Source organism: Durio zibethinus, chromosome 16 (genome assembly GCF_047325235.1).
Source record: "Durio zibethinus cultivar Kanyao isolate XHJ-2024 chromosome 16, ASM4732523v1, whole genome shotgun sequence".
In the NCBI taxonomy this organism is placed as follows: Eukaryota; Viridiplantae; Streptophyta; class Magnoliopsida; order Malvales; family Malvaceae; genus Durio; species Durio zibethinus.
In genome coordinates this window covers 21,488,358-21,500,534 of record NC_143177.1, presented here as the reverse complement: position 1 = coordinate 21,500,534, position 12,177 = coordinate 21,488,358, and the positions used below count along the sequence as shown (strand labels likewise).

The 12,177-nt window shown below is 37.2% G+C and overlaps 3 protein-coding genes across 3 annotated transcripts; 1 reads left to right on the top strand and 2 right to left on the bottom strand.

Moving 5' to 3' along the window:
• Positions 1-110: 110 nt before the first annotated feature.
• On the bottom strand, positions 111-4,281 carry LOC111295361 (uncharacterized). Its single transcript, XM_022888824.2, has one exon. The coding sequence runs from the start codon at positions 4,042-4,044 to the stop codon at positions 247-249; it is 3,798 nt and encodes a 1,265-aa protein (XP_022744559.2). The 5' UTR covers positions 4,045-4,281; the 3' UTR covers positions 111-246.
• A 1,780-nt stretch (positions 4,282-6,061) lies between these two features.
• On the bottom strand, positions 6,062-8,309 carry LOC111295428 (14-3-3-like protein). The gene is made up of 4 exons (XM_022888912.2): positions 7,750-8,309; positions 6,826-6,948; positions 6,551-6,667; positions 6,062-6,442 (listed from the first exon to the last, which is right to left on the bottom strand). The coding sequence occupies exons 1-4, from the start codon at positions 8,233-8,235 to the stop codon at positions 6,383-6,385; spliced, it is 786 nt and encodes a 261-aa protein (XP_022744647.2). The 5' UTR covers positions 8,236-8,309; the 3' UTR covers positions 6,062-6,382.
• A 1,605-nt stretch (positions 8,310-9,914) lies between these two features.
• LOC111295352 (small ribosomal subunit protein eS6-like) lies at positions 9,915-12,140 on the top strand. Its single transcript, XM_022888812.2, has 6 exons — positions 9,915-9,984; positions 10,089-10,153; positions 10,366-10,423; positions 10,512-10,620; positions 10,931-11,203; positions 11,727-12,140. Exons 1-6 carry the CDS (start codon positions 9,979-9,981, stop codon positions 11,963-11,965), a joined length of 750 nt encoding a protein of 249 aa, XP_022744547.1. The 5' UTR covers positions 9,915-9,978; the 3' UTR covers positions 11,966-12,140.
• The last annotated feature ends 37 nt before the right edge of the window (positions 12,141-12,177 follow it).

The following is a 12,177-nucleotide window of genomic DNA, read 5'->3' as shown; positions in this document are numbered from 1 at the left end:
TAGCTCATGCAAGCTATTACACATACACAGAATAGCTTTGAAGTAGTAGTGCCTTTGTAATAACAGAAAGGCTGCCACATGACACTGCCATTTCATAGTATAAAACTACATTACCAAGCAAAACAAATAATTTAACAATCTCATTGTAAGCATAAGAGTTTAAATAGCTACTGCAGTGAAGGAAAATACAAAAATCTTAACATCAGTCCTAAAGTGATTTTTGCCCACCAGAGCAGCAATTGGAATCTATATAAACATCATTAACTCAGGCCTACTGTATGTGTTGTTCTGCTCATCTTCTAGAATAGGATAAGCTGCAACAAGAGCATCTTGAGCTCCAATATAGAGCGAATTATAAATCTTCCAATACACTTCCCTAACCTTCCGTGCAGGATGGAAGAGACCTTGGAGACAGTAGTTTAGCACAACTGCAGCACCCAAGGCCACCCTCATCCCTTCAATGGCCTCCATGACAGCATTGATGACATGAGGGGAAGTCTCAAATATGTTAGGCCAGACATAGTTCATCAAGTGGACTAAAGCATCCTCACAACCTAAACCTGCAACACCCAAAGCCATGTGCTTGACAGCTGAAGCTGCAGTCTGCCTGTGAACCAAATCTCTATCCATAAGGGCATCCTCAAGTAATGGAGTCACAGCATAGATGTAATCTTTTCCCATTTCACCAATATACTCGAACAGGAAGGAAAGTGATTTCAAGACACCATTCTGCACATTAAGTTCTGGGACACGGTACTCATTCATCAATGCAGGCAAAACTGTAAAAGGTGAACATGTTTCTGCAACAATTGCAATTGCCACCGTTGTGCAAACACGGTTCTGTCGTTCCTGCACCTTGAGATTATTTAATAAAGTTGCCAAGACATCTTGCGGGCCAATGGCTTTAGCAATATACCCAAAAGTATTGACAGTAGCTCTTCGAATACCCTTCTTGTGAGCTTTAAGCATCTCGAGAAGCTCAAAACAAATCCTCATCCACTCCCTGGCTGGGACAAACTCTGCACCTCGATCAGCAATACGGCCAACCAGATCAATACAGTTCTCCTGGACTTTCTCATGCCTATTTTTCAGAATTGGTGTCAACCTTGGAAGCAAATCCTTGATTGGAGGTGTCATTTTTGTCATACCAATAACATTGACAATTGCCTTGAGGGCTCCTAAAATAGATCCCAAAACTTCAGGGTACTCCTCTCCCAGATACTCGTATAGAACAACCCCAAGATGACCCATCAATTGTTCCTCTTGGCACTGTTTCATAACCACTGCAATTCTTGATATAAGATCAGCAGCCTGCTGCCTGACCTTGGCACTCTTGTTGTTCAAGCGCCATTTTATTGTGCCACAGATCTGTGGAAGATAAGGCTTCACTCTCTGCCCGAGTGAATTCACAACAGCACCAAAACCATTAAGCATCACATTGGCATCATCACTAGTCTGCTCTTGGAAAGCATAAAGAATACCATCAATCAGAAGTTCCTCCAACCTTGCATCAATGTCAGATGCACCCAAGTTTGCAACCACCTTCTCAATTGTTTCCATTACCATTCGTCTGTAGGGTTCACTCTCATCCTTAAGATCCTCCACTATTCTCCCTATAATATCAGCAACACCTACTTTGTTTGCCATCTCAACGGTTGTCTCCACAAGCTGCCTATAATTTCTCCTATCTAAAGCCATCCTTCTCACCCAAAAATTCCTAAAGAACTCAGGTAGAATATCATTCCTAATATAATCAGCTTCAACACCCTCCGTGCTCACACATTGCTTAACCACCTTAAGCACAATTTTCTTCATTTCTTCATCAGGGGACTGGAACTCACGGATAAGAATAAACATAACTTCTTTCGTATAGTAACTAGCATAAATTGCATCCATTAAAGGAATGATAAAACCAATGGCCTTCAAAAATGCAGCCAGTACTTTACCTCGGTGAGACCTAATACCCTTCCACAATGGCTTCAAAACCGAGTCAAAACTTTCAATACCATAGGGGGCAGCAGCCTCAGCAAGAGCAGCCAAAGACAAAGCGGTGATTGTCCTCACCTTCTGATTCTCATCATTCAAACCATGTTCTATGATTTCTACAAGGGACTTCAAGTGGGGAAGAACAGCACAACCAATCAAAATAGCAATCTGCTGTACAATCTTGATCCCAGTGTGCCTAGCTTGCCACGACTTCTTACTCTGACACACGGCTTTCAAAAATGGTAAAAGCGCAGGAATCCCAAGTGCAGAAGCAACAACACTAAATGCTCTAGCAGTCGTATTCCTAACATATTCATCAATGTTGTCAATATCAGGACGCATAGCAGCAATCATAGTAGCCAAACCAGCTGCCTTACTGAGATTTGAAATGATCTCTCTACCCTCCACACGTGCATAATAATCTTCATCAATCAACAAGGGTTCAATCACAACAAGAATCTTGTGCACATAAGGCCTAACCAACTCATCCAATTTATACAGCACCCTATCAATAACCTTCACCAAGAGATGCCTCTCTTGGTCTTCCAATGTAGGTTGCATAAGCAATGGAAGAATCCTATTAAACAATGCACTAGCACCAAATTCCCTTGCCTTATCAGTGAGCTGCCTCAAAGCAGTTTTCCTCTGTGGTGGTGTCCCATTCTTTACCTTCAACAAAAGCTTCATGATCTTTCGCTCCTTCTGCTCCTCCGGTTTCAACTCCTCCTCATTTTCCTCATTCAACAGTGACCCAAAATACTGATAATCCTCAGGCTTCATAAATGGCAACCCACCAGGTAGTTCCTTAGGCACATCAAACTGCTGCCCCCTATTCTCCTCCGGAATAGCATAAAGTGGAGTTCCCATAGGAGTTGGAGTAGCAAGAAGCTTTCGAGCAGGTGTCCTAATAGGCACATAAGAAGCAGGCGGCTCCAAAATTCTATACCCTTCTTGCGGAAACATAGCATCAAGCTCCTCATCAGTCAATGGCCTATTCCTCTCCTCAATATCCTTCTCCCACCTCATCAGATTATACTGCTCCGGAGTCATAGGCCCACGAAAATTCCCTGGAGTCGGTGTCTGCAAATCAGTACCACCAAAAGGAGTAACCCCAGGTGTAAGGGGAACAACTGGTGTAGCCCCTGCCATTGGAGTAGCACTCCCCATGGTTGCAGGAGTCTCATCCCACCTAGATCTCTGCCGTTTTGGCGTAGGAGTAACCAAACCTTTGGGAGTAGCATCCCATGTAACCCCAGCAGGGGTTGCCCCAGGCGTAACCCCACCAGCGGGGGTTGCATCCGAATCAGCCAACCGCCCCGGTGTTGGTGTCTCATCCCACCTATTCCTCCTCCCAACTGATGGGGTCGCATCCGAAACTCTCCCTGGCGTAGGAGTAGCATCCCAACGCCCAATCCCAGGAGTGGCATCAGGCAAATCCCAATCTGACGTTGTTTTAGACTTCTTTGCCGCAGAATTCCCATCATCTTGAGACTGATCCCACCTATTCCTCCTCTTAGGCACAGCAGCAGCAGCCCCACCGCTCTCCTGCTCTACCTTAGCGGCTTCCTCTTCCTCCTTCTTCTTCTTCGCTATAGCTCTCAAAGTCTCTTCCTTCTCCCTTGCCAACGCCTGCTCTCTCATCACATCCGCATACGTCCTCACAGAGGAGTCCGGCGTCTTCTCCCCGGCAGCAAACGCATCGTGCCTATCCGGAGAGATGACTTGGTTCAACCTCCTCCTCCTGTACTCATCTTCACGGTCAATAATTTTCGCGGGTTTCCTAAACCCCAACGAGTTATCATCTTCTTCCCCACGTGGCATCTCTTTGAGGAGTGATTTGGGAGCAGTGTAAGAGGCAAGCTTCCGAGCAACCTCGGAATCCATGGAATCGAGATTCGCATCGTCTTCATCGTTGACAGGGATGGAAGTGACGTAAGCATCCCTGTCCGATCCACCGTAAAGATCCCGGTCAAAAGTGAGGGAGGTGAGGGAGGCGAGCTCCTCCTCCTTCCTCCGTCGCTCTTCTTGGGTTTTGGCGATATCGTTATCAATGTCCATAACTAGGGTTTTTCCTTTCTCAAGGTTTAGAGAGGAAAAACCATAAATGATCTTGATTAAAATTAAATGGAATATTCAAGTTGGAAAGAAATTGAAACAAAGAAAGACCTCTAGGCCGTGGTTGATTGGATTATGGAGGCCTGCGCTGCAAATTTGGTTTCGAAGTGAGCGATTTCTAGGTATATTGTTTAATAGCGTGATGGAGAATGGAGATTAAACCGACTTGAGAAATGAAAAAAGTCGGTTTGGGTTTTGGGTCGGGTTAAATGTATGGATCCTGACCCAGTACTGATCCAAAACAATCTTCCACGCCCCATGGGTTTTTTTTTTTTTTTTCCTTTCATTACATATACATTTTTATCTTCCAAAATTATTTGTTTTTTAATTCTTAATTTAGTTTAATTCCTCAATCCCTATTTATTTACTTAATTCATTTGATGACAATACTATATGCTTAAGTTTTCTTGAACCTATACCTTTCATGAATTTGATTAACATGTATGTCATTTAAGTTAATACTAAATTGATAGCTTAAAATTAGTTTTTATTTATACTTAATAAATTATGGAGTCAAAATCTTGTGTTAATGTAATGTCTTTAATGAATATGGATCCAAATTTTTATATTTATTGCTCACTTATGAAACTTTGTTGAACATGGCTCTTATTCTATATAATTTATTGATAAAAATAATGAATTTTTAATTTTAATAATCAAAATTGATAATATTAAATATAAAAAAAATTCAACCTTTATGTCGAGATCTAAACTTGCATTTGATCTCATGCTCGACAGAATTTTTTTTTTTTATTTTAGAATTAAAGTTATGCACTAAATATATAGTTACATATTATATAAATAATTAAAATTAAAATTAAAAAATGCATATTATTTTCAAATATATATATGCACTTTATTAATTTCAATTATTTAAATTCTTTTTATTTTTTATGTACAAATAAAAATTAATTTTAAGAGACCAATTGAGTATTAACTCATATGGTATGCATGGTGATTAGATTTTTAGAGATCATAGATATGAAAGAATTGAGATACATGATGTCTTCTCATATAAATTAAGTAGATAAAAATTAAGAAAACAAGGTAATGAATTAAAAAAAATTAACGGATTTAAATTTGTGCAATTAGTTAATTTAATCTTAGGTCTATGTTTATTGTAGCGTAATTGATTATACTTTTGTAAAAAGAAAATAATTTCTTTGGGCTATTAGAACGTTTTACTCGTGAGGAAATCAGAAAGCATGGTAGATTTAAATTAAAAAAAATGAAGAAAAACTTTATATGGAACCATTGTTGCTTAAGGTATTTTACTGTTTAACCAATTGTATTTTCAAAACTGATAGTTTGTTTACTGCAATTGACATCATAACTCTGATGACCACAAAAGGAAGAACAAATAAAAGAAAAAGCCTCACAGAAACAAAAGGCTGAAATTTCCTAAAATAATACTAGTAAAATATTTTATTATGCGTTTTTTCTATTCTTATTATGTGAATAACGTGGCTCCAGTGCTGAATTAACGGATGACGCTTAACGATGGATGGGAGACTCAAATTCCTCCGTCGATAGTTGAGGCCCCGAGGCACTCAAACATTTTGTTTGGTTATGGTGACGGTGACCATGACTTTGCAACTTGCAATTGGGACAAATAATTGAGTTTTTGACCATGGCTTAGGGTTTCTTATGAATGTATATATGAATATTATAGATTAATTATTGCAGCAGTAGCATAAAAAACCCAGGAGAACCAGCTTCTGCATGCTGTAATCTCCAGGTAAAGCACAATTCATAGCACACATTCAACTAAAAATAATCCCATTCCCATTCCAAGGATCCAGCATCCAGATTGATTCGATGCAAACAACAGTAGTGCCAAAAAACTACTATCTACCAATACCTTGAGATGAGCACACAAAGCTTAAAACAAGCTAGATAAAGCCAACGACATCAATCAAAGAGGAGGCAAGGACAAAGAGAATCTACGGATACAAGCATATTTAATATAGTGCACAAAGCTATATAAATATCAATCTGATAATTCCAAATAAACATCTTCGAAACATTAGGCTTAGAAAATATCTCAATCATCAGCTCCCTTATTGTCATGAAAACAATTAAGAAAGAGTGCACATAGCCTCACTGCAATTAGAAAGCTTAAACTTGAAAAGAATACCAGTAAAATACTAGGTATTTTTTTTTAGCAGTACTTCCAAGGTTCATAAATGGAGGCAAGTAACCGAAGGGATAGTGGGACCAAGCAACTTCTCCATATAAAAACAACCAGAGAAGCAAAATACTACTGTGAAGACTAGCGACTTCACTGTTGTTTCTCATCCTCATGCTTGGGGGCTTCTTTGATCTCATCTGTCCCATCATCCTAAATGGATAAACACAAATAATAGTTAATAAAAAATTCACTATAAAAAAAAATATAGATGGCAGAATATAAAAGCCAGGAAAGAAAAACAAATGTGTGGGGTCCAACCTGCATATCGGAGGTCCACAAAGTGAGGTTATCACGAAGAAGTTGCATTATCAAAGTGCTGTCCTTGTATGAATCCTCTCCAAGAGTATCCAGCTCCGAGATGGCTTCATCAAACGCCTAAGGAAAGAAACAAAGCATGTTGACCAAATAGAATTTGAAGACAAAATAATGAAACTCCAAATGAAGAACAGGACCACACACAAACACACCAACGTTTTAGATGAACAAGATGAATATAGAGACTAAACTAAAATTCTGAAACTTTGTTATCCTACCTGTTTCGCAAGATTGCAAGCACGATCGGGAGAATTCAAGATCTCATAGTAGAAGACGGAGAAGTTCAGAGCCAATCCTAAACGAATAGGATGAGTTGGGGCCAGCTCAGAATTTGCAATATCCTGAAAAGGAAACAGAGAAAAAAGATGCCAAAAACATCGATAAAGGACCGGAGCTGTGGACAAAACACAAGTCATAATCACTTTAGCAAACTCAAAAAACCAAAGGTAAATAAAATCAGATCCAGACCGATTTCAACCCCTTAAAGAAAAACAACAAAAGTACCAAAGGTGTGTACATAAATAGGAAATGTATCAAAATCGGTGACAAGACTAGAAAAGGCGCAGTAAAGCAAACCACCGGATATTACACTGTACGAATTGGATTAATACAAACCACATAAGGAATTTCTGAATTTCCGTCGTGAGGAGGCTAAGAGGAGTGACTGTGGTTCAGAACTTCAGAGATATACACAATTTTCCTTGGACACAACAAGAAATTCAGCTATGCAGTTAAATCACACATATGGAGAACATATATATATATAAAGCTAATCCAAAAGCCATATCATTGAGACAGTTTTTCTAGCTAATTTCCATAAATTTTCTATTGTGATTCAATGTCATGTCTTCTGGCGCTTATGTTTCCTAATCAATGGCAAAATTCTGGATCTTATGTTTCCATAAATTCATAAATTTTCTAGGCAATTCAAAGCAGATCCCGATCTCAGCGTAAAGAAATAAGCAACACATCAAGGGCATAACTGTAAATGTAGATCAATAAACTAGATTAACCCCAAATCAAACATAAACCAGATTCATAAAATTAAACAGATATTCATCATAATTCACATTTAAAATTAAACAAAACAAGGCAAAGAAATGCATAGGATCGTAAAGGAAATTACGAAAACGCCCACAAACCTGAGCAGATTTATACGCAGTGAGCGTATTCTCGGCAGCGGCTTTCCTGTCATCGCCAGTCTTGAACTCAGCCAAGTACCTGTAGTAATCTCCCTTCATCTTCAGATAAAAAACCTTGGAATCCCCGTTCCCGGCGGCCGGAACGAGCTTTTCGTCGAGAAGCTTCAAAATTCCAGCACAAATATCGGACAACTCGGCCTCGATCTTGGTCCTGTACTCGCGGATGATGGAGACGTGCTCGGCGTTACCACGTCCTTCCTCCTTCTGCTCGATGGAGGAAACGATCCGCCAAGAGGCACGGCGGGCGCCGATCACGTTCTTGTAAGCGACAGAGAGGAGGTTCCGCTCCTCGACGGTGAGTTCGTCGGGGGCGGGGACGGAGGAGACGACGTTTTCCATGAAGTTGACCATCTCCTCGTAGCGCTCCGCTTGCTCGGCGAGTTTCGCCATGTAGACGTTTTCCTCACGTGGGGAAGGGGTGGCCATGGCTATGGGTGACGTTAGAATGAAAATGGAAAGTTCAAAGGATTTTCGAGGGATTGAGATTTGAGACGAGAAATGGGAAAGCGGCTTGCCTTGATGCCTTTTTTTATACTGGAGCCAAGAGCTTGTTTTTGCTCTTTTCCTATTTTGACCTCTTTTTTTAATTGGTTTTCACTTTATATGGTGGCCTTTTTTTCTAATTTATTGTTTTACTTTTTTTATCGTAGTGTTAAAGTGTTTTAGGAATTAAACAATAAGGTTTTGAAGCTTCTAATTTATTTTTAAATTTTTTATTTATTACTTATTTAATTGAATAAATATTATATATTTTCAAATTCATAATTTTTAAATATTAACTCTAATATTATATCAATTAATTCAAAAATTAGATAAAATAATAAGATTTTAATTTAAAATTTTAATGAGTTTATTAAGCATAACGTTCATTTATGAAAATTGATGGTTTGTATGTTTAAACAGTTTTATTTTAATTTATACTAGTATAGTGGTAGTGTTTTTTCTCTTTTCTTTTTTTATTTAATTTAAAAAATTAAATTATATAATATAAAATTAAAAATATTTTAAATTATTAATTTTAATAAATTTAAAAAATAAAAAATAATTTAATCTAATTTTTTAAATCTATTTAAATTAATAATTAACAAATATATAATTTTTTTTTAATTTTACACAAAGTAAAACTCTTCCTTTCTTTAACTAGAAACCGTGTCATCTTTTTCAAAAAATAATAATAATAATAATAATAAAATGAGCAAAAATATAAAAAGAAGTGAGAAGAGTCGATGGACAGGAAGAGAGAATGTGATTGCTTCACGTTTGTTTGATTGATTGATTGGTTGATGTGGATGCAATTAATTAATCAAGAAGTTGCTATTTTTCACCGAAAGGTTAACCTCGAAATCTACGAGAACGAAAGAATTGGATAAATATTTTATCAATTTATTTTTAATATATATCGTTTGTGTAATTTTTTAAATTTATAAATAGATTAAAAATTATCATAATTTTGTTTTTTAGATTAAATATCAAAACTTTTAATTTAAATTAAATAATTATTTAACTTTTATATTTTTTTAATTAATTGAACAACCAAATATTTATTTTCATTTAATTTAATTATTAAAAATTTATTTTCATTTAATTAGATTTTAAATATTTATTTTTATTTAGTTGAATCTTTGATTAAATAAAACTTAGTGGCAATCCTTATTTAATTTTCGTCCAATAAAAAATTTAATTAAATAAAAATAAACGTTTGAAGATTTAATTTATTATAATAAAATGATATAAACTTAAATGATTATTTAATTTTAATTTTAATTTATAAATTTTTATATATAAATAATATTTTTATTTTTTAATAATATCTTAACAAAATGTGTATTTTTATAACCTTACTTGCAAAGTCTCAAAACTTGAGGGAACGAGAGACTTTGATATTTGATAATGAATTTCCTCCGTGTATTCAAGCCATACGCTGTTTTGTATTTATTATAGAAAAAAAAAAAAAAAAAGGAGAGAATTTGATTACTTGGACTTAGCTGTGTCAATGTGGCCTAAAAAAGACTTATGCATGTCAAAGCCCAAAGAAAGTTGGCCCATTTAAAGCCCGAGAACCACCCACTTCCTATACAATGCATGATTTTGTCAGCCCTAATTTCGTTTCTCTTTCGCACACTCAGCTGTTTCTGTTGCGTTTGAGCAGAAGCGAAAGTTGATCCGGAAATGAAGGTACGAAACAAACGCACCAAAAAAAGAGAAAAGAAACCCTAATTTGAGACACAAATCTCTCCCTTTCCGCTTTTTTTTTTAATTTTATGTGACTTTTTATGCAGTTTAATATCGCGAATCCGACCACTGGTTGCCAGAAGAAGCTTGAAATCGATGACGATCAGAAGCTGTAAGTTTTGTTTTTGTTTCTTTACATTTATATCTGTTTGGTTGTTGGGAAAGTCGCAAAAAAAAAAAAAGAAGATAAAAAATGTAATGAGAAATCCGAAGATTGAACTGTTGGTTGGAAATAGCACAGAGTCTAGGAGTTAAATGAGTTCTTGAAATTTACTTAAATTGCCTCTTGTAATTAAAGATATTGGTGTTCTTTTAATGTGACAGTCGGGCATTTTTTGACAAGAGGATCTCCCAGGAGGTTGTTGGAGATGCTTTGGGCGAGGTATGTGATTACATATTTGCATTCTTAATCTCTTTTTGAAGTTAGATTGATCTGTTCGACTTGATATAACTTTCCATTTGTTTGACAGGAATTCAAGGGCTACGTTTTCAAGATCATGGGAGGATGCGACAAGCAAGGATTCCCAATGAAGCAGGGTGTTCTGACGCCTGGTCGGGTTCGCCTCTTGCTTCATAGAGGTGAGCTGTCTGCTGAGCATTCTATACAAGACATTTTCCATAGTCCAGTTGCTTTGGATTGTGCAAGATGGAATTAGAGAATATAAAGAAATTGAAAAGGATGGTTTTCTGAACAGAATTTTTATGCTAATTCTGCTTGTGCTGTTTAATCAAGTATTTGATGATTTTTTTTTTACTTACCACTGTTCTCTGTTGCTTGGCGTCTCACTGCTCCACTAACCTTTTGTGGATTGGAAAGTCAGTTTCTGAGCCTTCATTCATGTCTTCCTCTGCATAACTGGAAATTGATTCATTTTTATTGCTTGAGCAGGTACCCCATGCTTCCGTGGATATGGAAGACGTAATGGAGAGCGCAGAAGGAAGTCAGTTCGTGGATGCATTGTTAGCCAAGACCTGTCTGTTTTGAACTTGGTTATAGTGAAGAAGGGTGAGAATGATCTGCCTGGGCTGACTGACACTGAAAAACCAAGGATGAGAGGTCCAAAGAGGGCATCCAAGATTAGAAAGCTCTTTAACCTTTCCAAAGAAGATGATGTCCGGAAGTATGTCAACACTTACCGGAGGACTTTCACCACGAAATCTGGTAAAGTTGCTTTTTCTTCCTTGACTTTCTTTTGTAATAAAGATGCCCACAAGATGTAATAAACTAGGTGGATGCTTTATGTTCCCATAGCTACTTTGGCATTCTCCAGTTCTTTGCTTTTTGTGAAATGGCAACATATAAATTTATTTCTAGATAATAGCACAGTGCTTAAAGTGCAAAGTAATTGATTGAAATTGGTGAGGCTTCCTTTTGTGAGCCACTGTATATTCTCCTATGACTATAATCCTTCTGAATGTCTGCAACCAAAATTCTAGGTCTTTAGCTTCTAACATTGTTAAAAGGTAATTATGTGCATTGCATCTGCATGCCTCACTTGCCCATCCCATTGCCAATTCTCCTAATGGAGTTAAAAATGGTTTTTGGTTTTTCAATTATTCATATGTGGAGCATGCAGGAAGTAAGGGTATTGGATATTGTATCAGGGTTGGAATTAGAGAGGCTTGGTGGGAGTAGTGATTTCTTTGTTGAAACTGTTATTTATAACCATTTCTTTCATTTGCAGGCAAGAAGGTCAGTAAAGCTCCAAAAATCCAGAGGCTGGTAACACCATTGACACTCCAGAGGAAGCGTGCTAGAATTGCAGATAAGAAGAAGAGAATTGCCAAGGCCAAGGCAGAGGCAGCTGAGTATCAGAAATTGCTTGCCCTGAGGTTGAAGGAGCAACGGGAGCGCCGTAGTGAGAGTTTAGCAAAGAGGAGGTCCAAGCTCTCTGCTGCTTCTAAGCCTTCTGTTGCGGCTTAGATTTCTTTTGAAGTTTGATAAACCATGGATCTTGTCAGGACTCAGATTTTGTAGTGCTATATGCTGTGATGATTTTGTTCAATATTCAATGTTGTTATGCTATTTTAATACTGCGACTTGGTTTAGATTTTTGTGAATGTTGAGCTTGATATTCTACCTATTATGTGTTATTTTATGTGGTAAGGTATCCTTTGCCTGTGAATGTGCTCCTT